The sequence below is a fragment of the Ornithorhynchus anatinus genome, chromosome 21, assembly GCF_004115215.2.
Source record: "Ornithorhynchus anatinus isolate Pmale09 chromosome 21, mOrnAna1.pri.v4, whole genome shotgun sequence".
NCBI lineage: Eukaryota > Metazoa > Chordata > Mammalia > Monotremata > Ornithorhynchidae > Ornithorhynchus > Ornithorhynchus anatinus.
The window spans coordinates 11,281,753-11,309,708 of record NC_041748.1 but is presented as its reverse complement, the minus strand read 5'-3'; the positions used below and the strand labels follow the sequence as shown (position 1 = coordinate 11,309,708).

The 27,956-nt window shown below is 52.9% G+C and overlaps 1 protein-coding gene across 1 annotated transcript in view; it reads right to left on the bottom strand.

Annotated features, from left to right (window-relative positions):
* Positions 1–15,055: 15,055 nt before the first annotated feature.
* The window catches only part of AVL9 (AVL9 cell migration associated), a 62,985-nt gene continuing 50,084 nt past the window's right edge, over positions 15,056–27,956 (bottom strand). Inside the window, exons 11-16 of the mRNA XM_029048845.1 lie at positions 26,456–26,590; positions 24,411–24,630; positions 23,020–23,137; positions 22,018–22,071; positions 18,178–18,266; positions 15,056–15,609 (exon numbers count right to left, since the gene is read on the bottom strand). Of these exons, the coding sequence (XP_028904678.1) occupies positions 15,494–15,609; positions 18,178–18,266; positions 22,018–22,071; positions 23,020–23,137; positions 24,411–24,630; positions 26,456–26,590 (732 nt within the window). The 3' untranslated portion in view covers positions 15,056–15,493. The remainder of the gene's footprint in view (positions 15,610–18,177; positions 18,267–22,017; positions 22,072–23,019; positions 23,138–24,410; positions 24,631–26,455; positions 26,591–27,956) is intronic.

The window sequence follows — 27,956 nt, the reverse complement described above, 5'->3', positions numbered from 1 at the left end:
AAAGCCACGGGTTCAGGCCCGCTTCCGCACCCGGGTGGGCTTCAGTACGTAGGTACCTCAGTGACCTCACCTGCGAAATGGGGATGGAGAGCGTGATCCCCCCCCGAGTGTCCGACTCGGTTTGCTCCTCTCCACCCCAGCGCTCGGTACAGTGCCCGGCACGTAGTAAGCGCTTAACAGATACCGCTGGCGTTAGTATTATTCCCCGAGGTAAGTGACCGCCTCGGGGGCGGGGGGTGGGGCGGGGACGGGACGGGTAGCCTCGGGTAGGGGGCGGTGATGGGAGTGAGAAGTGACAGAATGGAAGTGGAGGCTGGGTGAGTGGGGGGGTCCTGAGAGGAAGTAGTGAGGGGTCTGGAGCCACACCCTCCGTGCGGTGGGCTTTAGGGTCCTGGCCGGGAGAGGGGAGGGGCTCGCGTGCACGCCGAGCGGCATAGCCATGGGAGTCGGCTTCCTTCTCACTCTCCAGTGCTGCTCTCACTCCATCCCACCTTCACTATCCTCGTCTTTCAAGTTCATGTCCTCCGCCTCGACCCCCCCCACTCCTCATAGGGTCGCCCCCCAGACCCCATCGCCAACTTTGTGAATCATTTTGATCCGTTTCTCACATTCCCCCTCTCGCCATCGACAGTGCACTTTTTCGCCGTCGCAATATCCACGTGGGTGTTCCCGACGACCCTTCCGCCGCCTGCTTCTTATCGCTCCTCACTCCCACTGACCCGCCTCCACCTCACCCGCTCATCGACCCGGATTCCCGTGGTCTGTTGGGCTCCCACGTTCTCATCATCTCTAGTCCCTGCGCATACCATCTCTACCCTCAGCAACCCAGAGATCTCTCTTTCCAACCACAAGCTCCTCACTCGCCTTCTCTCCCACACACCCCCACCCTGCAAACCTGTCCTGTTCCCCCACAGATCCCGTTGCCTTTTGACCGATTTTCTCTAGACATCGTGGCCCATTTAATCTCCTCGTTCAGACTACCTTCCCTCGACGCACAAAACGATGCCCTCCGCACCACCCTCTGCCGAAATCGCCTCGCTCGTTCCCCTACGCCTTGGCCGACCACTGAGCCACAGTCCCTGATCACCTCGACGGTCCGCTTCCTCCGCTCCCGCGGACGGCCTCTGGGGCGCTGCTGGTGGAAAGCCACGTGTGGAGCCGACTTCAACCACCTAAGATTCATCCTTGCCTGCTTTAAGTGCTCCGGGAGGGCAAAATTATTTCTCCATCCTTTTGACTCCCGTGCCCGTGACTCTCACCGGTTGTTTCAGAACTTCCTCCTCCAACCTCCTGTCCCTCTGTGCCTCCCCCCAGCCCAATCTGTTGCCCCTAATGACCTGGCCACGGACTTTATTGATAAAATTGAAACAACCAAGGCATGGTCTCCCTAAAATCTCCCCTGCCCCTCTTCCGTCCCCCCTCCTCCTGTCCCTTCTTCGACACCTTCCCGGCATTATCTGGAGATCCTCTCAAAATCCACTCCCTCCATCCGCTCCCCCGACCCCATCCCTTTGCACCTTTATCAAAACACTTGCCCCCTCCCTGACTGCCATTTTCTACTATTCACTCGCTGATGGCTTCTGCCCCACTGCTTTTAAATAGGCTCATGTCTCCCGTTCTTAAAAAAAATCCTCCCTTGTCCCCACAGCTCCCTCCAGTTATTGGCCCGTCTCCTTCCTGTCATTCCTCTCCAAACTCCTTGAGTTGTTTACACCCGCTGTCTCTAGTTCCTCTCCAGTTCTGTCCTTGACCCTCTCGGATCTGGGTTCTGCTCCTTTCACTGCATGGAAACTGCCCTCTCAAACGTCCCCCAATAATCTAGTCGCCGAGTCCAACGGCCTCTAACCCGTCCCGGTCCTCCTTTACCTCTCAGGTGCCTTTGACGCTGCGAACCCCTGGAAATGCTATCTAACTTTGGCTTCGCTGACACTGTCCCTCTCCTGGTCTTCTCTCATTTTTCTCATCGCTCATTCCGAGTCACTCTTGCAAGCTCCTCCTTCGACCCCCCTCAAGGCTCAGTCCGGGGTCCCCTCTATTCTCCATCTACACCCGCTCCCGTGGAGAACTCATTGACTCCTACGACTTCAGCAACCATCTCTGTGCAGATGACCCCCAGATCTTCCTTTCCAGCCCTGATCTCTCCCCTCTCCAGTCTCACATTTCCTCCTGCCTGGAGGACACCTCTCCGTGGTTGTCCCGTTGACACCTGAAACTTGACCTGTCCAAAACGGAACTCCTCATCTCCCCACCCAAACCCTGTCACTCCCTCATTCTAGACTGTCAGCTCGGTGTGGATAGGGATGTGTCTATTATATTGTACTCTCCCAAACGCTTAATACAGTGTTCTGCATACACGGCGTAGTGGATAGAGCACGGGCCTGGGAGTCGTCGGGAGGTCATGAGTTCTAATCCCGGCTCTGCCGCCTGTCTCCCGTGTGGGCTTCACTTCTCTGGGCCTCGGTACCCTCGGCTGTTAAATGGGGATTGAGACTGTGAGCCTCACCTGGGACAGGGACTGCGTCCAGCCTGATTTGTTTGTATCCACCCCAGTGCTTAGTACAGTGCCTGGCACATAGTAAGTGCTTAACAAATGCCATAATTATCATTATTATTATTATTATTATTAAGTGCTCAATAAATATCACTGACTGACTGGTTCCCTTGACTTTCCCGTCACTGTAAACAGCACCACCATCCTCCCTCCCTCACAAGCCCATAACCTCGGCGTTATCCACGACTCGTCTCTCTCATTCAACCCCCCACATCAATCCGTCGCTAAAACCTGCCGGTTCTATTTTCATGACATCGCTCGGTTCCGCCCTCTCCCCTCTCTCCTCTCTACCACGTCGATCCAGGGACTTACCCTGACCCAGCTTGACTGCCGCACCCGCCTCCTTGCTGACCTCCCGGCTCTCTCCACCTCAGTCCTTTCTTCACTTTGCTGCCCAGATCTTTTTTTATTTTTTCAAAAAAGTTCAGTCCATGTTTCCCCACTCCTCCAGAACCTGCAGCGGTTGCCCGTCCACCTCTGTGTCACACAGAGACGCCTCACCGTTGCCTTTACGGTACTCGGTCGCCTTACCCCCTCCTACCTCGCCCCTCTGATTTCCTGCTACACTTCAGCCTGACCATTTCGCTGATCTAATGCCAACCTCGATCTCCTCTATCTCACCGCCGACCCCTTGCCCACATCTTGCCTCTGACCTGGAACCCCCTCCTCTTTCATATCCGACGATTACCCTCCCCTCCTTCAAACCCCGATTCAAAGCACATCTCCACTTAGAGGCCTTCCGCGACTAAACCCTCATTTCCTCTTCTCTCACTCCCTTCTGCGTCACCCCTGCGCTTGGATCTGTACCCTTGATTCACCCCCTCCCTCGGCACCACGGCCCTTATATTCGTATCCATAATTTATATTCATGCCTGTCTTTCCCCTCTAGACTGTAAGCTCGTCTGGGGCGAGGAACGTGTCTACCAACTCTATTACATTGTACTCTCCCAGTTGCTTATTGTGTGCACGCAATAAGCACTCAATAAATACGATCGATCGACCGATTGACTGATCAACCACGCAGAGCGGGAGCGAGGGGCAGATCTCTCCTTTTAAAGGTTCGGAAGTCCCGGGAACGGGAGCTCACCGAGGCCACCCGGGTTTCCCCACGGGAGGACGCCCGGGATTTCCGGGGCCAGAGGCGATGGACTGAAGAGGTGGCTGGACGCCAGGCTTCGTGATCATCTTTGAGTCCGGGCTCCCGTCGAGGCGACCGCTCTCCGAGGCCGGGCCTGGAGGCTGCTGGGCTCTGGATCTGCCCTGACCGCCGGATCCCCTCTGAATAGGGACGCAGGAGAACCGATCCCTGGTGGCCCCGTAATGCTCTCCTCCTCCCTAACCGAGAACCCGAGCCCCATCGTTGACACCGGCATCCGGCATCCGGTGGCCTCCAAAGACAGCTTCTCTCTACTAGTTGAGCTACCGCTAGAGAAGCAGCGTGGGCTTAGTGGAAAGAGGCCGGGCTTGGGAGTCGGAGGTCGGGGGTTCTAATCGCGCCGCTTGTCAGCTGGGTGACTTTGGGCAAGTCACTTCACTTCTCTGGGCCTCAGTTACATTATCTGGGAAGTGGGGCTGAGCCCTGATTACCTTGGCTCTAACCCAGTGCTTAGAACAGTGCTTGGCACATAGTAAGCACTTAACGGATGCCATCGTTATTTGTCACCTCCTGCCTCTCCCCTCTCCGGTCCACACTTTCCTCTTCTACCTCGATCATTTTTCTAGAAAAACATTCAATCCATGTTTCCCCACTCCTCAAAACCTCCATGGTCATCTATCCATCTCCTCAACGAACAGGAACGCCTTACCATCGGCTTTAAGGCACTCGGCGGGTCTACGGGCGGGATGCCTGCTTCCTTGTCTCGATGTCAGGCTCCCCCCATCTAGACTCCGAGCCCGTCGTGGGCAGGGATCGTCCCTATCTGCTGCCGAATTGTACTTTCCAAGCGCTTAGTCGAGTACTCTGCACACAGGAAGCGCTCAGTAAATACAACTGAACGAATGAAGCAGCGGCTCCTCCCCTTCTATCTCACCTCACGATATACTACGACCCAGACCGTACACTTTCTTCCCTTTAACGTCAACCTACTCACCGTACCTCAAACTCATGTAACTTGCTGTTATTCCTCGCCTATGTCCTCCCTCACCCCATCCCCCTTCGTATCTGACAGAGCTCCACCCTCCCCGGCTTCAAATTCCTGTTAAAATCACATCAAGAGATCATTTCCCCTGCCCTCCCCTTGTATCGACTAAACCCTAAGATCTTAAGCACCGGACATTCATTTTATCCAAAGCATTTATTTATATCTCCTGCTATTCTGCCGTTTCCCCTATAATTTATTTCGGTTCCTCTCTCTCCCCCTCTAGACTGCGAGCTCCATATGGGCAGAGATTGTGTCTACCGACTCTCGTGCTCTCCCAAGTGCTTAGTACGGTGTTTTGCACACAGTACGTGCTCAATAAATATCATTGATTGATAGGGGATGGTGTGACTATCAAGTGCTGCCCCCCAAGTTTCTTGTGTGGCATAGAAGGGAAGGTTAACAGGAGAAACAAAGGGTCTACTCGGGGAAGACTTCTTGGAGGAGGTGTGATTTTAGAAGGGCTTTGAAGGTAGGAAGAGTTGGATATGTTGGACGTGAAGGGGGAATGAGATTCAGAATGAGAGGGGTCGGTGGCGATCACGCTGTCCCAAGTGCTTAGTACAGTGCGCACAGTAAGCGCTCGGGAAGTACCAGTGATGATGATGAGATAGATGAGATCAAGGTACAGTGGTGTTAGAGGGGAGTGTGCGCGTTGGGTGGTCGTAGGAGATGGGCAAGGTAAGGTGGGAGCGGGAGAGCTTATTGAGTGCCTTAGAGAAATGAAAGAGAGAAAAGTATGGCAGACTCCTGCTCGAAATAAAATCAGCCTCAAATGGAGCAGCAATGCAGTGTGGCTCAGTGGAAAGAGCCCGGGCTTGGGAGTCAGAGGTCATGGGTTTGAATCCCGGCTCTGCCACCTGGCAGCTGTGTGACTGTGGGCAAGTCACTTCACTTCTCTGGGCCTCAGTTCCCTCATCTGGAAAATGGGGATTAACTGTGAGCCTCACGTGGGACAACCTATGACCCTGTATCTATCCCAGTGCTTATAACAGCTCTGCACATGGTAAGCGCTTAACAAATACCAACGTTATTATTACTCATCTAACCCCTCTAGGCAGGCCCAGGCCAAATAGTCTGAAAAGTAGCACTCGTAATAATCTCAGGGCATGGAGGAACGTGAGCTGAAGGCATCTGTTCCCTCAGAAACTTAGTTGCCCGGCTGAAAACTTTTGTGGAAATTTGGAAGTCCAGAGGAATTTGGATGGACCAGTGGTCAGGTGTTTGCTGTTGGGCTCACTGGAAGGAGGGGAGAAGGTTGGGGTTCGGGTTGAGGGTCGGTCCCAGGAGGCCTTCGTTCCCTTCCACCGTCCCGTCGTCAGGACCGGGGCAGAATTCAGGGCGGGATGGTTTATTGGCACCTAATGGCGGGGTTGCTGGTGGTTTTCTGCAGAAAAGGAAGTTGAAATTGCAGCTTGAGTGACTTGGGCCCCCCCCGCCAGCGGAGACACTTAACCGTGGGATAACTGCTGAGGGATCTGGGGGACCACCTTCTCTGGAGATGGCTGAATACGGGACAGAGGCCCCCTGGCCTGCCTAGAAGCAGCGAAAGAAATTAGGCCATCTCCCAAGAGGCCTCCCTTCCAGGGTGTTCCAAGTAGGACGAAACACTCGCCAACAACGAGCCCTTCAGTAGAAAGGGGTCAGGAGCTCCGGAAAACCAACAAGGAAGAGCTCAGCTTCTCAACTTTCTGACTCGGGATTTACCGCCGTCGTCGGTAGGTTTCCAGAAATCGAGCGCAGAGGAGCAGCGCGGCTCCATATAAAGAGCCCGGGCTGGGGAGTCAGAAGTCATGGGTTCTAATCCTGGCTCTGCCGCTTGCCAGCTGTGTGACTGTGGGCAAGTCACTTAACTTCTCTCTGCCTCCATTACCTCGTCTATAAAACGGGGATTAAAACTGTGAGCCCCAGATGGGACAACCTGATCACCTTGTATCCCACCAGTGCTTAGAACGGTGCTTTGCACATAGTAAGCACTTAACAGATACACACCATTATTATTATTAGTCCTACCCTTCTCTATTCTCTTAGGAGTCTTTCTTGAGAACATTTCGGGCAGAGTTATCGAGCTTTTGTCACTTCTAAGTTTTCCCCCTACCGTGACATTCTCCGCGCCTCCCCTGTAGCCAAGGAGCTTGCTGCGGGCGGGGAATGTGTCGACAGACGCCGTTGTATCGCAGTCTCTCGAGTGCCCGGTCTGCACCCGGTAGGCTCTCAATAAATCCCACCGATTGATGGACTGCCCCCTTCCCGCCGTGACATCCCCAGCCCTCAGTTTACCCCCACTACCAGACCACCCCGTTGCCTCGCTGGGATCCCGCAGCAGCTCCGCGTCATCGAGGAACACCTCCCCGTCCCGGACCGCGTCGCACTATCACAGCTTGGGGCCGCCCCCGCAAATCCTCGGCAAGTGTGTGGCGGAGGTCGGCTCCCGGTCCGCAAACTGTGAGGAGCCTAAGCTTCTGCTCGTCCCGCCGCAGGTACCTTCGGATCCTTTAGTCTTTATTTTGTCTTGGTGTTTGGTTTCATCGCTCCTTAGGTGTCTGTGGCCAGTCCCCTCTCCCCTCTTTATATTTGCAGACCGTCGGTCATCTGAGAGCCAGGGACTGTGTCTAATTTCCCCCGGCGTATTCTTTCCCAGAGTTTAGTACAGTGCTCTGCACGTAGCAAGGGCTTAAAACATACTCTTACTTCCGCAAGGTAGCAAGTCCGGCAGCCGGAACATTCATTTCGATTTTACCCCCGCTGTGGGTCATCGGATGTCACAGTGAAGGAAGTGGAAAAGGTATTTCTTGAGCTCCCCCTGAGTGCGACGGGGAAGTCCAATCCGAGCAGGAGACACATCCCCCCGCCCCGGCCCCCGAATCCTGTATATACAATTTCCAGTGCTTCCTACGGTGCTCTGTACATAGTAACCACGTAAATAAATGCTGTTGCACATATCATGCCCTAAAGAGCTGACTTTCTAAAAATATATACAGATAGGCTCATTGGAATAAATTGACCATGCATCAATCATACAAAGGAAATAAAATAGCTCAGGGAGGGTATAAAGATGAATATGAAAGTGCCAGAGTTACAGATGAGGGAACTGAGGCTCAGCGAATTTAAGTGACTTACCCAGTGTCACACAGCAGGCTGGTGAAGGAGCCGGCATTAGAAGCCGGGTCCGGGTCCTCCGACTCCCAGGCCCGTGCTCTCTCCGCTAGGCCGTGCGGCTTCTCCGTATCGATCGATGACTACTTTCCCTTGGAATAATGAAACCCCACCGAGTCGTTTAAAAAAGGACGGGGATTTTTCAACCACTGCTTGGGGCTAAGATAAATCACGTTGATAATAATTAAGGTATTTGTTCAGCACTTACTATGTGTCGAGCACTGTTCTAAACGCTGGGGTACATCCCGACTCTGCCCCTTGTCAGCTGGGTGACTGTGGGCAAGTCACTTCACTTCTCTGTGCCTCAGTTCTCTCATCTGTAAAATGGGGATGAAGACTGTGAGCCTCATGTGGGACAACCTGGTTACCCTGTATCTACTCCAGTGCTTAGAACAGTGCTCTGCACATAGTAAGCGCTCAACAAATACCAACATTATTATCTCTACAAGTTAATCAGGTTGGACCCGTCCCTGGGTCCCACATGGGGCTCACGGTCTAAATAGGAAGGCAGCCAGGTTGTGAACCTCCATTTTACAGTTGAGGAAACTGAGGCAGAGAGGAGATAAGGGATTCACCCAAAGTCATACGTGAACTGGGGGCGGGATTAGAACCCAAGTCCTCTGACTAGCAGACTCAGGTTTTCAGTAGGCCACACTGCTTCCCAAAGGAAGAGTCCAGCAGGGACTGCCTAGCCTGACTCTACTGTACTCGGGAAGGAGCGTGGCTCATGGAAAGAGCAGGGGCTTGGGAGTCAGAGGTCATGGGTTCGAATCCCGACTCTGCCCCTTGTCAGCTGTGTAACTGTGGGCAAGTCGCTTCACTTCTCTCGGCCTCAGTTTTCTCATCTGTAAAATGGGGATTAAGACTGTGAGTCTCACATGGGACAACCTGATGACCTTGTATCTACCCCAGCGCTTAGAACAGTGCTCTGCACATAGTAAGCGCTTAACAAATACCAAGATTATTATTATTACTCTCCCAACCCCTTTCTACAGTGCTCTGCGCCCAGTAAAATGCTCAGTAGATACCACTGATAGATGTTGATGTACCTTAAAGACCAGCATCAATCACTCTGCAACTCCACCCAACAGACTGGATGTGTTTTGATAGGGAGATGGAAGGAACTGGATTTAGAAATAGGAGACTCCATTCTTCATTGACCACCCCCGCTTACCCTCTCAGGTACGTTGGGAGAACCGCAGCGGCCCGGTGTTTCTCGAAGCTGTTGCCTCCCTTGAAAATGAAGGTCTCTGGCCACCTTTCGATACTCGGATTCCACCAGAGAGCAAGTCCCGGTGCGTGTTCCGCGTCCTATACGGAGCCCCTGCCCCACCCCTCCATCGGTTCCTGTCGCCCATAACCGATCGTGACAAATGTCTGCTTGTTTTCAACTGAATCCCCACCCCGCCCCATCCTCTGATTGGTCCCCTGTGCCGGTGACACCTCTCTCTCTCCGCTCTCCTGGGGCCGCGGGGATGGGGGAACATCAAAAACTGCCCCACTTAGATAGACAGGGCGTCGAGAACGGCGCTCCGTCGTACACTCGAGCAAGTCAGCTGTCCCGTCACGGTACCCGAGTCGGCCTTTTGGGACGGTGGCTAGGCCCAGCACTTTAGGCCTTGAATTTGGGGCGAAAGATTGGGCTGAAGATATAAAAAGGGAGAAATTCCACCTTATGATCTGTGGAACCGTAACAATTATTGATATTAATAACAGTGTGTCCCCCGCTAGACTCTCCGCTCGTCGCGGGCAGGGAACGTGTCTACCAACTCTGTTATACTGAACTCTCGCGAGCTTAGTGCCGGGCTCTGCACACAATAAGTGTTCAGTAAATACGATCGATTGTTCAGTTGCATCAGTCCATGCGCTACCAGGTACTCACAGAAGAAACGCGTGGGAGGGAAGTGCGGGGTCAGGGGAGCAGGGTCTTTTTCTCACTCTCCACTCATTGCTAAGCAACAGTCTACATCACGTGGCTGGGCTTTCAGGATCTCGGCTGTTGTGTTTTCAACCCAGCGGTTGGACTAATGAATCACCCCCTCCCCGCAATACAGCACACCTAGAATCTTTCGCTCCCGTGAGATTTTAACCGGCCCAAGTCTAGGGAAAGAAGAATTCATGTCTTTAACCTCATATTCCAAATCACCGCCACCAGGACGGGGGGGTCAAGCTCTTTGATTTGCGACTGTCGGCACCCTGGTCAACCCCAAGTATATGTCCTTCGTATCTGAAGGGCAGAAAATCAGACTTTGGGCAGCGAACGTGTCTACCGGCTCTTGTTACATCGAATCTCCTAAGCGCTCGGTACAGTGATCCGCACAATGGATTGACAATGAAATTCACCGGAGGGGGTGCACGGGGGGCTGAAAAAAGGCCAGTGAGGCCCAGTTCTGATGTCACTCTGCACACCCAAAGAACTGTCCCTCATTGCGTCAACGCTAAGAGAGAACTCCTTCCTTGTGCTCACGCACGCCTTCCTGTTCCGGCTCCGCCTCGGACCCTTTGGGCCTGTCTTTCCGTCCAGCTGCTGGACCGAGACCACCTGGAGCCCACTGTCAACCAATCCGTGGCACTTATCAAGTGTGTGCGCAGAGCGGACACAGTGCGAGACCCCCAACCCTGCCCAAAAGGAGTTACCAGTCTACAGGGGGAGACAGGTATTGAAATAGATTCGGGGTAGGGGAAAGAGTAGGGTGAAAGATCCTTTACTCCGGAAGCACCGTGGGCCTGGGGAGAGCAGCAGAGGGCTTTAAGGAGTACCATTTTGCAGGTCGCCCGGGGAGGGGCCGCTCCAGAAAAACAAAGAACGCCGTTCAAACAGGCACGCCTTTGCGAGTACGCAAGTCCTTTTGAATTCGTTTTCTCTCTGGATCGTTTCCCGAGGCCGACTGGCTTCCGGGGGGCGGGGGGTGTCACGGACAAGCCGGAGAGGGTTGAGAGGGAGGCCGGTTCCACTCCTGCCCAACGCCACATCCCCGAGCTCTGAGACCTGGGGGGTGAGCGAACTTCCGTAAATACAGATCGAGCGTAGCGAAGTCAGGACGGGAGCAGGGCCGTTTAATTCTCTATTACTCGCTCTCTCCACTAAAAAGATACAGTAGAAGCATTTCAGTTCAGTACAATTAGACAACCTGATTTACAGTTTCAAAATACATTTATCCAAGCGACTTAGAAAACATCAAACCCCCAGCTCAGAAGATAAAATCTCGCAGCAGAGAAAAATCAAGTCTTTCCGATCACACGTGTACCACGGCAGTGATTTCCTCAGCGAATGTGTTGTGGGGGAGTTTTTAATTTCACCGTTAAACCATTCTTACGATTCGCAGCATTCGCTCCGGTTCTTCCCGAACTTGGCGGCGACGGCCCGGGCAGCCGAGATATGAACGACAGCTTCCTTTCTTCATCCTGTCTGTCCGTTTCTGAAACGCGCTACTTCAAAAGCGAAAACGATTCCAAGAGGGAAAGTTTTGTAACGCGCCGCAGCTCAGAGATCGGCTTTTCCACGTCTCGACGAAGATACGGCACTAAAACGAGTCCGAGCGGCAAGACATGCAACGGGACGATCACAAATAGAGTTAAAGGAACGACGGGGGTTCTGTTCCCTGACTGAAACAGTGTCTCTGTTCTTTTATTGGTTCAGTATTGCAGAAAGGCGAACTTGAGAAGAGCACGGCAACACATAGGCGGTAAAGTATTAGACGACGGATCCAACCTCTCCGCACGCGCTGGCCTTCGGGTTCGGGAGACGCTGCCCAAGCCGGTCAGCGTCTCCTTCGCAAGGGAGAGAGTGTATCACTTGTACGGCAAAGTTCTACCAAGTTCTAAAGTCGTAAGCAGAAAGACAGAAACCGGTTCCTTTCCTCCGTCCCCCCGATAGCTGTAGAATGTTGAAAGTCCTGGAAAGATGTCCCTGAAGGTCGTAGACGTGGAACGAAAGATGAAAGTCTAGCCTCCAGGGGCCGTTGGCGGTCTCCTGGCATCTTTCCCCCGGAGGGCCCGGGGTGGAAAGGGCGGTAAGACGCCCCATCTCTGACCAGTGGCCCGAGATCTCTGAAACTACGAAGATCGGGCCAAATAAGCCGAGAACTCCACCCCACAAGGTCAATGACCCGTTATTATGCTCCCTTGCTTAACGAAGCAAGTTCCCAAAGGAGCTACCCCTCCCCCCGACCCGGGTGGAGCTCTAAAGAAGACCCCCCCGCACTAGGGCAGGATGGAGTGACCTCCGGGATCACGCGGAATTCTCGGTCTCCATCAGAGGTCTCCCGAGGAGGGGTTCGGGTTGAATTCCGAGGCTCCTGCTCTGCGAGGACACTTTCAAAGGGAGAGGCTGTAATGAGGAGCCAAGTGGCGCTTCCTCAGAAGTTTGACTCGCTTAGTTCTTAAGAGCACACCCACGCCCTTCTCCGCTTAAGAGCGATTCTTTTCGCCTTTCAGAGAATCGAGCCCTAAAGGAGAACGCGTCTAGCTAGCCCTGGGGGAGAGACCAGAGGGACACGGGATGCAGAAAATCCATGGTTCGTTCCGAGCCTCCGTCTGAGAGGCCGGGAGCTCTCTCTGCGGCTGGGCGCTCAACCCTTCCGAGGACCGTGGGTGCCGACGCTGGCCGCTTGGGCGAAATCGATGCCTCCTCCTAGTCTTTGCCTAGGACAGGCGGGAAGAAAAACCTCCTCGTAGGAGATTGCTTTTTGCGATACGCACGACACCTGGAAGTGTGGTGGGTCCCTCTTCCTCTCCCTTCCCGGTCACCACTGTGGTTGAGAAGTCTCCAGAGAGTCTGGGTGTCACTCTACTTCTTCTGAACCCCCGGCCCCGGGGGTGGAGTCCTCCGAGGGCACGTGGCCACAGGAACTTGGGCCGGTAGCTTGGGGAGGCGAGAAGCACGAAGGGGAGCGGGGGGGGGGAGCTTCCGTACCGCCAACCTCACTGGGTCCCCCCCAAACTGCCATCCGGAGGGTGCCCTTGTGGGTCCCGGCAAGGGGCTCAGCCCCGGCTTCCACGTGCCGCCATTTCACAGCACCGCCCTGCGGAAAACCGCCCGGGGCCTCGCCTCTTCTGGCAGGGGGCAGAGGTTTCTCAACCACCACCGGTTCCCGGGAACGAAGGAGACCCATCCTGCCTTTGGATCTTCTGTTTCAGACGGTCAGCCCGCTGGGCGGGGATCGGGGCGATGCCTAGCAGCTGGCGGGGCTCTGGAGAAAGGAAATGACCCCTTTTCTAGTAGGAACAGAAGTTCCCCAAAGAGGAAGAAAATGGAAAATTCACTGTAGGTGGATCCCGAGAACAGAAGCGACGGAATTCACTTAGGGCAGAGGGGTTACTACAGAAGAGCGGGGCTACGCCTATAGAGATATTCAGGTCAGGCCCCAAACGCGGCCCCTGACCAGGTGGCCGAGGAACATTTTCTGTGACAGTGGCACGAAGCTTAAGGGCAAAGCATACGCAGGCCCCCCGCCATCTCGGTTCCTTTTTTAAAAACAGCAGCAGCCAGAACACCCCTCTGCGGTAACCCAGTTGGATGCTTTTCGGGGGAGGTGGAACGCCGCAGCCCTGAAAGAGTTTGGTGGAAATTTCCAGGCCCTGGCCCCAGTCTCTCTCGCTGAATTTGTTTCAAGAGCTTTCTGGGGTGGTTTGGTTCGTTCACGCTCTGCAGGCCGTATCTTGGGGCGGGAAAGACTCAAACCCCCAACCGCTCTTCGAAGAGAAGTTCCCGCCCCGAGGAGACAGCAGGACCTAGAGACATTCTTTCTGGTCCAAGCTGGAAAGTGATTTCCTTTCCACCATTCGAGCTTGAGGTGGGCTCTATGGAATTCCAGGTTGGAGCGACAACAGTCCAGCTTCTGAACTGAGTAGTTTGGCTCTCTATTTTCTTCCCAACTAGAGGTCTGAGGGTAGGGACGGTGAGTCCATCTTTGGGGAGGAAATCTACGGAGCCTTCTCGTGGGCAGTGGAGGAGGGGGACGAAGGGAGGGGAGTGAGGGAAGAGGCAACAGGAGGAGGGAAGGGAGAAAACAGAGAAGGAATGAGGGAGAAAGAGAGGGAGGGAAAGAGACGGGGAAAAGACAGACTCACCCTCTCGCACCCTTTCCTCTCAAGGGCCGTGTGGAGCGGTCTTCCGATCTTAGGTCGCTCCCGCCCTCGCCCGTCCCGTCCCGTTATTTCCAGCTTAATTTTATCCCTGCCGTGCCCTTTGTAATGGACACCTGTAGCGGGAAAAGCGACTTTAAAAGTCACAAGGTACGCTCCGGGGACATCAGAGGTCAGTCACTGCTGGCACAGGAGGGAGGCAGCTGGACATTTCGATCCCGGAGGCATTTCAGGGCCAGGTGCCGCCGGGAGAGTCAGCCCACAGCCATCCCCGCAGATTGTGCATCGACCGTAATCCCACAGCCAGCGTTTCCCGAGGCGGGGCTTCCGAGAAACGGCCGCGGTATTCCATTCCCCGGTTTACTTGGCAAGTCGGCATTATTCGTCAGCTGGGGCACGGAAACTGGGTGGGGGATTTTGCTCTTTCCCTTTTCGTTTTCTCTTCCTTTGGAGATTGGCTCTTTTTGCTGAGGGAGGAACTGAATGCGGGCAGGGAGGACTCTGGTCAGGCATCTATCCAAAGTAAGGCTAAGAGGACGCTGCTCCGGTAGGAAAGACTGAAGCATCCGAAGGAAGACGGTCCGAAAGACGGAAGTAGAAGGTAGGGACTGAGGACGGGTACCGGCGGCCGTAAGATTCTGGAGGATGGGTTGAGAAGGCACAGACAGCACACGCGGGATCTTGGAAAACACCCAACTCCACGGATCCATTCTACCTCCCCGGACACCATCGGCACCCTCCCTTGGCCCGGTCCAGTGGCGGGGAGGAGAAAGCACGGGGGCCCCTAATGGAATGTACAGCAAGTTCTCCCCGGGTCACACGGACCGGACAATCCTTCCTCCACCACCTCGGGGAGCCTCGCAGGTAGGCGGTGCCCACTGGGGAGGAAGGAGCCGCACCGAAGAGATTGAGAAGCGAAAAGCCAATCGAAAAAGCCATCCCCACAAACCCTAACCCGAACCCGGATCTGAATTAGCTTGCAGCAGAAAAGGAAGTCAACCGCAAAAAAGACCCGGCGGAATCTTCCGGCGCCGACTTCACAAGCATCTGAGCGGGGCCGGTCGATGCGAGAGATCAACAGGGCAACTACTACTTATTTTTAACAAACACGAGCGACCACGGATTGAACGGAAAATAGAACTCTAATTTCCATACGCGACGCCTCCGGCCAAGGAACCGTACACAGTCTGGAAATCAAGCTGGTCCCGAGGTCCGCTCCCCAGTGCGCGTCGGCGACGGAGGCTCAGACGGACGGGAGAGCAGTCGATCTGGCCACGACCTCCCCCCCGGCCCCCACGTCCCCGCGTTCAGCCACCCTGCCGGGGCCAGGCGGTCACCTCTCAGCACCGGCCGCCTTCGTTCGGCCGCCCCGGATGTCGGACCCCTTCCCCGACGAGAGGGCGACCGCGGAACGCTCGGGGAGGTTGCCCGTAAACGGTCCGACCGGCCGGCCCTCCGCCGGGGAGTTTCGACCGACGGCGTGGGAGAGTCTGGGCCCGGCGGACGGATGCGATGGAACCCGGCACCTCGGTGCCAACAGCAGCTGGGGCCACGGCCCCGCTCAGTGCTTCCCGTCCTGGGGATCGGGGAGGCCTCCGGCCGTGGACTGGGTGAAGGTGGAGAGCCACGAGGACATGACTGTCTTCGCGCTGGTGAAGGCCCCGCCTACTGACTGACCTAGGATGGGACAGAAAGAAAAAGCAGAGCAGAAAAACAACTTCACTAGGGTGGGAGGGACAGAGGGTGAGGGCCTGGAAGGGAAAGGATCTGATCTGTCCCCCAGAGGCTCAAGAAACTACCAGTGTGGGGTGGGCAGAAACTGGGGCTCCATTCTTCCCCTCCTCCAGGGCACCGGAGTCCCAGGGGCTTGGCTTAAGGTTTGGGGCTCTCCCTATCCTGCTGTCCTCTGCCCCTGTGGCAAATAAATCCTCCCCAGACCCAAAGAGGGCTGCCAAGGTGGACAGAGGCCCACGGCCGACGGTTTGAACCGCGGTGGTATCTCGCCGAAGTCTATTCGCCTGGAGGTGGTGCGGGATCCGAGAACGATCCTCTCCAAAGAGAATTTAATGGATATATCATTATTATAGATAATAATAACAATAACAGTAGTATGCATTAAGTGCTTACTATCTGCCAGGCGCTATACCGGCGTGGATACAAGCAGGTTGATCCCTGTCCCATGGGGGGCTGTCTCTATCCCCCTTTGAAGGAGGAGGTACCTGAGGCCCAGAGAAGCGAAGTGACTGGCCCAGGGTCACACAGCAGACAAGTGGTAGATCTGGGATTAGAACCCGTGACCTTTGACTCCCAGCCCCGTGCTCTACCCACTACGCCATGATATGGTACTCCTGTTGTCATTTTCACAGCTGACTGGATTATTCCCTAATTGTTCCAGAGGTCCGCCTTTCCCCCGCTGAGAACGTGAACGTCTCGCGGGTCGGGAATGGGTCTGAATGGATTTCCGTGCGACCATCCCAGCGGTCGGTGACGAGCGCCCTGCCCGCTGTAAGTGCTTGGCGAACGCGAGTGACAAGAGGAAGAAGAAAATAATCAGCGTTGGGGTTAGTCTCGGGCATGATCCTTTGAGGCACGCATCGCTCCTGAACCTCTTGTAGCCCGGGGAATTAGACGATCGGGCTCCCCAGCAGCCGCCCCGAGGAGACCACTGGATAATCGGGCAGCGAATGAACAACTCAAACCAGTGTCCCAGGAACTTGAAACAGAGAAGCAGGCCCTCCTATGTGGCTGGGCACACTGAAAAGGCCTTAGAGATCTCATGTCGCCGTCTGATCCGAAGCAGGACCCGCCGACTGGGTGTTTCATCCCCACCTCGCACGTATCTAGTTTAGCCACGCTGCACTTGGATGGTCAACTGGCTGATAATGTGAGGTGGCCCTGGGGGGCCTGCACATCTACTTGGTTTCCAATTTGGGTTTGGTAGGCAGACCCCACTGAACCCCTCCCCGACACCTGGCCGGACCCACCTCCAGGCACTAAATATTTTTCCGGGTGAACCGACGGAGGTCCGTAGAGAGCCAAGCTACGGAACAAGAAGGTGATTCGGCGAACAGAAGAGAGAGAGGAGCTAAGGAGGCGGAAGTGAGGAAGGAAGAGAGGAGGCTAACAAGGGGAGCTCACGATAGGGGAAGAGAAAGCGCCACCTGGGCCTTTTTACCTGTCCTCTAGCTCTCCTCGGTTAGGGCGGGGAGTAAGTCTAGGCAAGCTTCCCGTACATAATATTGGTTTAATCTACCAATCAAGGGTTTTTATTGAGCACTGACTCTGAGCAGAGTGGGTTGACACAGAATCTGCCCAAGAGGAGCTTAGAGACCAGAGGGGGAGACGGGAAAGGCTGTTCACGCCAGCTCAGGGAGGCCCCGCGTGATCCCGACCCACGCCGTCACCTCGCTGGGAAGACGAGGAAACAACCGCCACCTCCCCGGCCAACAGCTCCCCGGGGGCGGGATCGAGGACAGAGAGTCAGGCCCCAGGAGGCTCCGTGGCTTCAGTTAGTAGAAAACAGAGCCCACATGGCAACCCTGCCATCCCCCAGGGTTTACTCACTGACAGAAGCAGCCTACCAATCTGGACACACACTCTTACGGGGAAAACCCTGGCTGCATAACAAAGTGCTCAATATGCCAAGTTCCAACAGATGAACTTTTAATCTTAGGAAAGGCTTTATTTGCAGGGGATTCAGAATCACTCTGTGTAAACAAAAGTACTGACTGAACCAAAATGCCACTAGTGACGTCTTACTGTGCCCGATCAACAGGGTGCAGTGAAAATGCCCACGATAAGCTTTCTTCGGTCCTGTTGATCGGAAACTGAGGGGTACGTTACTTTTTCCACTGCCTTTAAATTAAAAATAACGATGCTGGGGAATCCCTGGGAGGGAGGACTGCTTAAGGAGAAAAACCCCAAGATTCAGAGAGAGTTCGAGGCCTGGAAGAGACCTTTAAGTCCCAGAAACACTACCAGCTCCTCTGGAGAGATCCCTGAAGATCAGAGAAGACTCCTGGCCGAATGCACCTACCATGAAGAGCAGAACTCTTCTGGGATGCATCACCCGGGACAGGCACCAGGAAAGAGAGGGGGCCGATGCTCTTTCCGGGGGTACCACGAAGGGCCTTCTGGGCTCCTCCCAGCCGCCGGATGCGATCTGAGTCCAAATGCCTCGAATTAAGCTTTCCAATCCTACCGGATGCCCTCAATCTCATTCAAGGTGAAGGGAGAAAATCTTACCCACAGCTTTTCCCGTCTGCACCACGTTGCGGCTGGTGACGACCATGGCATTTCCGATCTTCTTGCCTCGCTCGCTGTTTTGAACAGAGCTGGGCAAAAAGAATCGCCAGGGTCAGTCCGCGGAAGGAAGACCCAGCGCCCGCACCCTCGCCCCTGTGGCCGCCTGAAACCATGGGCTTGTTGAGGGCAACCAAGGTGCCGGTGGGAGAGCCGGGACCGTACAGCTACACTGACTCTCTCTTTTCTCTGGATGGCTAACTTTCTGGGGCTGCTTCAGTCCAGCAGCCTACAGAGCACGAGAATTATACCTAAATAAAGCAAGGGCCAGGTTCAAAGGGCGATGGAGAGTTAAGTAGGGTGTAGGGCAGAGGAGGGAAGAACACCAGACACTAAATTATGTCCCCCAGGTCAGTCCGATCATCGGTCCGGACCAGGAGTCTGTCTCCAAAGTGGGGCGTAGGATGCTTGGAGGAAATGGGTGAGATGGCCCTCCTTACAAATATCCTCCAGGCGAGAGTCAGACCAGCTACCATCCCTACCTTTTCCTTCTGATAATTCTTCAGAAACCTATTATCTGTGACTCTTTCTAAACCTTTTTGTACCTGCCGACACTCTGGAACCCATCCCTTTGGTAAGAAGCTACCTGCTTCTTCCGTTTGGGTTTGCTTTGAACTTTCCACTTTCAAACTTCAGTAAGTGTCCTCTGGCCCTGGAATTGAGGGATTTGGGAAAGCAAAATTTTGCAGTTCCCCTGGTCCACCCGCTGTACACGAAGGGCAGATTGTGCCCAGCAGCATTTCCCCTCCTGGAAGAGCTCAGGGACACCTGAGCACTTGCGGTTTTCGGCGAGAAGTTCTCCCGTTTGTTTTATGAAAACCGTTAAATAGCATCCGCCCCAGCACCGATCCCCAGGAGATGACACGTTTACCTTATTCGTTTCTGAAAAACGGTCATTTATCACTTCCTTTCGATTTCCTGCCCTTTAGCCAATTTTCTGTCCCCTCCATCCCCATGATCATTCAATTTCTTAAAAGGCTAATGTAAAACTCTGTCAAAAATACTTTGAGAACCTTAACGGGATAAAGTTCAGTCAGTCACTCCTCTCTGTCCCACTGCGACTGACCTCTTCAAAGAACCACGGCAGATCAGGATGACATCATTTCCAAATACAGAAAGCAAACTGCCCTTCCTTCAACACCTTGCCTTTCGAAGGGTTTAACTGACCCTACATTGTATTTTATAGGTTCTCCTTGTTTTCTAGATAGAGAAATAATTCTGCAATTACGGTAGGTCGGTGTTAGAGAGGCAAAGTGGGAGAGCTGGGTTGTCGCAGAAAATCAGCAAGGTAAGATAGGAGGGGGGAATCGATTGAGTGCTTTAAAGCTGATGGTAAGGAATTTCTCTTTGTTGCGAAACTGGATGGGCAATTACTGGAGGTTCTTGAGGAGAGGGGGGATGCCGACTGAATTGTTTTTCCCGAAAAATGATCCAGGCGTCGGAATGAAGTATTTCACTGGAGTGGGGAGAGAGAGGAGGCAGGGAGGCCAGCGAGAAGGCTAGGCAGTAGTCAGGGCTGGATAATAAGAATTATGGCATTTGTTCAACTGTAAAATTTGTTAAGGGTTTACCGTGGGCCAGGCACCGTACTCACAGCTGGGGAGGAGATAAGCAAATCGGGTTGGACACGGTCCCTACCCCACACAGGGCTCACAGTCTTAATCCCCATTTGATAGATGAGGTAACTGACACAGAGAGGAGTTAATTGATTTGCCCAAGGTCCCACAGCAGACAAGTGGAGGAGCCGGGATTAGAGCCCAGGTCTCTCTGAGGCCCAGGCTGGTGTTCTATCCACTAGGCCATGCTGCTTCAATCTACAATAAGTGCCTGCATCAGCACAGTAGCAGTTTGGATGGAGAGGAAAGGACAGACTTTAGTGGTGTTATGAAGGTGGAAGTGATAGGATTTGGTGACAGACTGGATACGTGTTTTGAATGAGAGATGAGTTGAGGGCTTGTGAGACACGAAGAATGATGAGGCTGCCTACAGCGATGGGAAAGACGGGGGGAGGCCATGATTTGGATGGGAAACTACGGAATTGAGTTTTGGACAAGTTAAATTGGAGGGGTCAGCCGGAGGGGTCCTGAGGGAGGGAGGAAATGCGAACCCGCAAAGAGGAGAGAAGTCGGGGCCGAAGAGGTGGATTTGAGAATCATCTGTGTAGAGATCGCTCACTTATCTCTGGTATATCTCTCACTCCACTATGACCTTTTCGCTACAGAGTATAAAAACAGAACATTCTATTTCCTCGTGGATTCTACGACTCGCTGTTCCAGAAAAGTCATTTATCCTCTCCAGAAAATTTCTCTCCACCTTTTATGAGGTAAATTGAAAGTGACCACTATTATTACCAGCCTTAGTTTTACAGGTTCTTTAATCTCATCTACCATTTTCTTCCAGTAGTCTCCATCCTGGAAAGGTAGGTGATGGTATGTTGACATTACATTATCCTGGTTCGTTTAAAAATGGATTCTACAGAACTTCTCCCGCACAGTAAGGCGTGTGCCGATACATGGATATGCAGGATATACATGGATAGAAGCAGTGTGGCTCAGTGGAAAGAGCCCAGCCTTGGGGGTCAGAGGTCATGGGTTTGAATCCCTGCTCTGCCACTTGTCAGCTGTGTGACTGTGGGCAAGTCACTTCACTTCTCTGGGCCTCAGTGACCTCATCTGGATTAACTGTGAGCCTCACGTGGGACAACGTGATCACCCTGTATCTCCCCCAGCGCTTAGAACAGTGCTCTGCACATAGTAAGCTCTTAACAAATACCAACATTATTACTATTATTATTATTATATGACAGAGAGTGAGAGTCTCTTTGAATGCTGTCTTCAAACTCCAAAGAAAACTCTACTGCCTGAGATATTTATTAGTCAAGTGTGGATGAGATTATGGACATGACCGACAACAACCCCGTCCACATTTTTGTGAGTTTAAACGTCACCCTTTGCTGTACTGTTGTAACAGACCCTGTACTCAGTGGCTCTGCCGATGTTGTTTCTTTTTCTTTCTGACGCGATCTTCCCAAGGTCTCTGCTCTAAGCCGGTCACCGCCATGTCTAGCTTCGAACGCCGGACCCTCTGTCTCCCGTCCATTACACTGTTATTCTCTTTGTTGGACCTGGCAAATGGTACCATAGCCCGATCTGCTGCTCGCCCTGGTGTCTCTCATAGAAATCTCCTTATTCTACTTTCTTCCCTCCATTAAGTCTCAGAGGGCCCAATTAGCTGCTGCTCGCTAGCAGCCAAGCATTCCACTTCTCCCATTTTACATTTTAGGTCTCCTTGTATCACTTTACAAGTATTTGTCCATTTCTGCCCTTTGGGTTTGGGCTGATTTCCTTATATGCCGGTTGCCTGTTTGATGGGTTATTCAATTTGCTGTCCTTGTTCACCTTTAATACCTCCCTAAACTCTCTCCAAAGCTCTTCCTGTTCCCTCCTAAGCGAACTCCCTGCGCCTGAACCACTTCTCTCCTGAGGTGTGCGTCAATCTGGGGCTTGAGAACACTTCACACTAATAGTTTCACGTAAGCAGGCCCCTGGAGGACGAAAATAAAATCCAGTGATCAGCTGACACCTTTCACGGTCCTGATGGTTTCCTCTAATGCTTAACAGACTTACTGCCGTGCCAAGGAATATACTTTAAGGATAATCTAAGAAAAAGAACAAGTCTCTTTTAAGAGGAAGAAAGTGCATTTACACAATCCTCATTGAGCAACACAGGGGCTGCTTTCCACCCTAGGGATTTCCCAACATTTTCTTTACACATGGTACTCACTGTGAGAATCTCAACTTCATGTCGGACACCGAGTACTGGCCCTGAAATGGATGGCTGCAAGACAAAGTTTTAAAAGATTGGACTCTTTCCGTAAGACAGCTCGAGCCGTAGGTAATGACGAATGAGGCCCGTCAGTATCTTTTAGTCCAGACTCCCAAAATCCATTTCGTCCACTGAACGGGCAGCTCAACGTGTACACTATTCTTTGCCTTGTCCAAGGGTTTCGTGATTACCAGCAAGCACACCCTCATGGGCGCCCCAGTGACCCGGAGTAATTTGCTTGGGGCCACTAGAAGGCCACGTGCATGATCTTGGGTCAGAGAAGCAGCGTGGCTCAGCGGAAAGAGCCCAGGCTTGGGAGTCAGAGGTCATGGGTTCGAATCCCGGCTCCGCCACTTGTCAGCTGGGTGACTGTGGGCAAGTCACTTCACTTCTTGGGCCTCAGTGACCTCATCTGGAAAATGGGGATTAACTGTGAGCCTCACGTGGGACAACCTGATTACCCTGTATTCATTCATTCATTCAATAGTATTTATTGAGCGCTTCTATGTGCAGAGCACTGTACTAAGTGCTTGGAATGTACAATTCCGCAACAGATCTACCTCTACCCCAGTGCTTAGAACAGTGCTCTGCACATAGTAAGCGCTTAACAAATACCAACATCATTATTACTATTATGAAAAGGCCCAAACTGCCCTTTTGGGTCTGGCCTCACAAAAAGGCTAACCAACCCTGGGCAGTCTTCCGTTTCCCTATCCTAAGGGCATGGGAATTGAGCGACTCGGGGAAATCCAACCAATTCACATCTGCTGGTTCACTCCGTTTTGGAGACTCTACAGACCACGGAATGAACAAACGAAGGGTTTCGTGCTCCTTTTATTGAAACAAATAAACCTTCCGTTTATTGAATTTATTTACGCAAATAAACCTTTTGTTTATTTAAGACATTTTCCTTTGAATGCTACGATTCTCGGTCACAGCCATCCCCCAAGTGTTTCTTACCTAGGATTTACTTCTGTGAGAGCTGGATGCTTGTTGCTGTTCCATACCCTGTAGTTGTGGGTATTCCTCCATGCTGCCACGAAGGTGGTCCCATAGTCCGACAGCAACTTTTCATTGTCTGCCAAGGAAACATTAGGAAAGGCTGAGCCCTCTAGACCCTAAGCTCGTGCTGGGCAGGGAATGTGGTTGTTATATTGTACTCTCCCAAGAGTTTAGTACAGTGTTGCACGCACACACAGTAAGTGTTCAATAAATACCACTGAAAACCAGTCAAAGCCAGTGGAGGTCACTAACAGAAGCTGCTTGGGTGGCAAAAGGCAGTACGTACTTGTTTCCCAGAGGAGGCAGGAAACATAGTTCAATTTCTGTGCACAGTTTAATCAATCAGAGGTGTCTACTGATCGCTTACTGTGTGCAGAACACCTGGGAGAGCTCGAGGAAACTTCTTTAAGCCTGTACACCCCGTCTGCTGTTGAGGAACACTTCACTTCCTGAAGTTGTTTGGAAACACTAGCCCGGAAAGAGAATGGGGCTGATTCCTGATCTAGGTATAAATGGAGGGAACTGGAGAAATAGAGGCAGACAGTTTAGGAAGGCAGGCAGCTAGGGGTTTGCAGACAGTTTGGAAAGGGGAAGAAAGGAAGGGCTTAGTAAAGAGCAGGCTCCCAAGCTCAGGCTGAGATTTTGCTGCAGAAATTCTCACGGCAGAGCAAATGCTTCTTTCTTGATCTTTTTGAAGCCCGAGCCCAGCCCCACAGCACTTAGGTACACATCTGCAATTTATTTATTTGTATTGATGCTGTCTCCCCACCTAATAATAATAATGTTGGTATTTGTTAAGCGCTTACTATGTGCCGAGCACTGTTCTAAGCACTGGGTTAGATACTGGGTAATCAGGTTGTCCCACGTGAGGCTCACAGTTAATCCCCATTTTACAGATGAGGTAACTGAGGCACAGAGAAGTGAAGTGACTTGCCCACAGTCACACAGCTGACAAGTGGCAGAGCCAGGATTCGAACTCATGACCTCTGACTCCCAAGCCCGTGCTCTTTCCACTGAGCCACGCTGCTTCTCCAGACTGGAAGCTCATTATTGTTGTTTTGTACTTTCCCAAGGGCTTGGCACTGTGCTCTGCACACAGTAAGCGCTCAATACATACGACCGAATGGATGAATGAACAGAGCAGGTCCTCTGCACTGCTTTTTCTGAGGAACAGGGGAGGAATCGGAAAGAACCAGCGGAAGTTTCTCTGAAAATGACTCTTAGTGTTTTTCTCTCTCTCTCTCTCTCTCTCTCTCTCTCTCTCTCCTCTCTCTCTCTCTCTCTCCCCCCCCCCCCCCCCCACCGAGGCCCGCTTCGAAGGGTGAGGCGGGCCGGCTTGGGGCTCTCACCTAGCTGGAGGGAAGCGGCGAGCAGCGCGTGGACGTAGACGGCGAACTGGGCCCGGATCCACTCGTCTCCTCCCTCCCAGCCGGTGCCGTCCAGGAACACGTCATCCCGGTTCTCGGTCACGTGCTTCAACAGGTAGTCTGCGAACCTCAGGTCGGCCGTCGTGGGATTCAGGATCTTCCTCAGCTCTGGGTCATGGATCTGGACTAGAGCTTCCTCCACCTATCGGGAAACGAGGGGCAATTCACGGAGGTAGCGGTTCAAATGGGCAGCATCGTCTGAGCGGACCGGGGCGCCCGAACGCTTCATATGGTGCTCTGCGGACGGTAAGCGCCCGGTCAGTCAACCGATGGTATTAATTGAGCACTCACTGCGTGTGGAGCAGGCTATTAAGTTCCTGGGGGAATAACAATGCAACATTGAGTGACTGACTGGGCGTGGAACACCGGGCGGCCCAATCTGAGGTGTTAACGAAGGAAGACAAGATTCTTGTACTGGGATTCGATCATTCCTGGACAAGTAGCAGAGTAGCCCTTTCCATCCACAAAAGATTAAATGACCGATCCGGCCACATGTACAAATTCCGGTCTAAAGAATTGGTAACCTTCAGCAACCACTCCCGAAGACAGACCGTTTTCGAATGTAAACCTCGGAAAGAAAGGCCCATTATGGGCACTTAAACCTTTTGTTCACAGACGGTTGGTCGCCGACCCATCGAGCACAAGGAGTTCATTTGGCTTTGCTGTATATCACTACCATTCTTAATTATATCAAACGGCCCCCAACCATTACTGCGCATACTTAATAATAATAATAATGTTGGTATTTGTTAAGCGCTTACTAAGTGCAGAGCACTGTTCTAAGCGCTGGGGTAGACACAGGGGAATCAGGTTGTCCCACGTGGGGCTCACAGTCTTAATCCCCATTTTACAGATGAGGGAACTGAGGCACAGAGAAGTTAAGTGACTCGCCCACAGTCACACAGCTGACAAGTGGCAGAGCTGGGATTCGAACTCATGAGCCCTGACTCCAAAGCCCGTGTTCTTTCCACTGAGCCACGCTGCTTCTCTAAAGCTTCTACTTACAAAATGAATCCTGGGGAAATCATTTAGTAAAAGCATAGCAGATACTTAAACAACCCATTCTGTCCACATCTCACCACTCAAGAACCCGTCCACCTCTGCATCGAACAGACCCTCCTTACCACTGGCTTTAAAACGTGCAGGCACACCAGCCCTTTCGATGGGTTTTCAGAAACCCCGAGAAGATTTACATATGAGAAGCAGCGTGGCTCAGTGGAAAGAGCCCGGGCTTGGGAGTCAGAGGTCATGGGTTCGAATCCCGACTCTGCCACTTGTCAGCTGTGTGACTGTGGGCAAGTCACTTCACTTCTCTGGGCCTCAGTGACCTCATCTGGAAAATGGGGATGAAGACTGTGAGCCCCACGTGGGACATCCCGATCACCTTCCGTCCTCCCCAGCGCTTAGAACAGTGCTCTGCACATAGTAAGCATTTAACAAATACCAACATTATTATTATATGTACAAAATGATCGATTTCCATCTGCCGTCAGTGAGCAGATGAGTTCAGTGTTCAGACAGTTAATGTTTCACAGTTCTACATATCTTTTGGCAAAGAGAAAAGGAAGGGCCGGTCAGTTTTCTGATAGCATGGGGTACATCTCTTAGATTGTGAGCCCCCCAAGAAACAGGGACCACCTGTATCTCCCCCGGTGCGCCGCACACAGCAAACGCTGACTAAATACTATCACTATTATCTTCTTGACAAACTCAGCAGTATGGAAAACTCCTATTATAGTATGCACAATGCAATGGATTCTTCTAATATCACAGCATTTTCTCTCCAGATGGAAGCCTGTTGTTGGAGGAATGTCTCTATTCCCCAACAGCGTTCTGTCCGGAGCCCACAGTGAAAATGTGTTACGGAGGAACGGGACCCAATTTTGGGTTGTACCCATGTGCCTCCACACCCACGTGCGAGCACACACAATAAACACACACACAGACTCTTTCTCTCACAAACTTACTTCTACGATGGCATCACTTAGGTGCTTCTGTTGCCGAAAGAGGATGTTGGTGGCTCCCGCAACAAACCCCCGGACGGTCACGTCGGAGAGAAGGTGATGCTGCTGCAAAGCCATGTATGGCAAACAGAGATAGCCCTGGGAATGGGGAGAAACGGGAATGGGGACGCATGAGGAGGGAAAGGAACAGCTTTCTCGCCAGGCTTGCCTTACGAAGGGGAGAGGACGACAGCAGGAAGAGCCCACCGCTCTGAAGCCGCAGCGTGGTACCGGCACAGATCTAGACACCAGGCCGACCTCGTCCATCTCATATTCATCCTCACACCCCTTAGTTCTGTCTGTCTTCCTTTCAGCCACAATACTTACCCGTCCTTATCGACTCCCATGCTCACTGGCTGTGACGGCTATTTCTGATTTTCAGTCTCCTTCTCAAGCCTTGTTTTCCCACCCACTCCCATCTCTAGTCCTGAATGACCTTGCCTTGTACTTCACTGAAAAAACTTAAACCATTAGCATGGTCTCCCTAAAATCTCCCCTGCTCCTCCCTGGTCCCTTCCTCCTGCAGCCCTCTCTTCAAATCTCCCATCCTTCCCAGTAGTATCTCAGGTCACCTCCCGCCTCTTCTCAAATTCTACCCTCTCTACCTGTGCTTCTGCCCCATCCCTCTGGCCTTATCATAGCAAGTGTGCCCTCTCTTCTTCCCTCCCAGGTCACCATCTTCAACCTCTCACTTTCCAATGGCTCTCAAGTATGTTTTCAAGAAGACCCATCCATCCTTCTCTCTGCCCACTCTGATCCTTGGACACTTCAACATCCATACGGATGTACCCGACGACTCCTCTGCCGCCCGCCTGCTATCCCTCCTCGACTCTGCCGACCTCCTCCTCCACCATACCGCGCCCACTCACCGACTCGGTCACACCCTCGATCTCGTCATCTCCTACCGCTGCACTATCTCCTCCCTCACCGACTCTGAAATCCCTCTCTCTGACCATAACCTTCTCACCTGCCTCATCTCTCACACTCCCTCCCCCTGCAAATCTTCGCTACTGCCCCACAGAGACCTCCGCTCTCTCGATCCCATCCGTCTTTCCAATAGCATCTCGCCTCACCTTGCCGCCCTGTCCTCTCTTCCCACTCTCGACGAGCGGGTCTCCGCTCTCAACTCCACCCTCTCTACTCATCTCGACTCTCTCGCCCCCCTTTCCCTCCGCCGCTCTCGCTCCACTAACCCGCAGCCCTGGATCACCTCCTCCGTCCGCCTCCTACGCTCCTATGCTCGAGCTGCTGAGCGCTGCTGGCGAAAGTCCAAGCACCGAGCCGACCTCACACACTTCGAATTTATACTTTCCTGCCTTAACTCTGCCCTCTCCTCCGCCAGGCAAAGCTTCTTCTCCTCCCTCATCGACACCCATGCCCGTCACCCGCCGATTGTTCCGGACCTTTAACTCTCTCCTTAGGCCCCCTGTTCCTCCCCCTCCCCCATCTCTCACCCCCAATGATC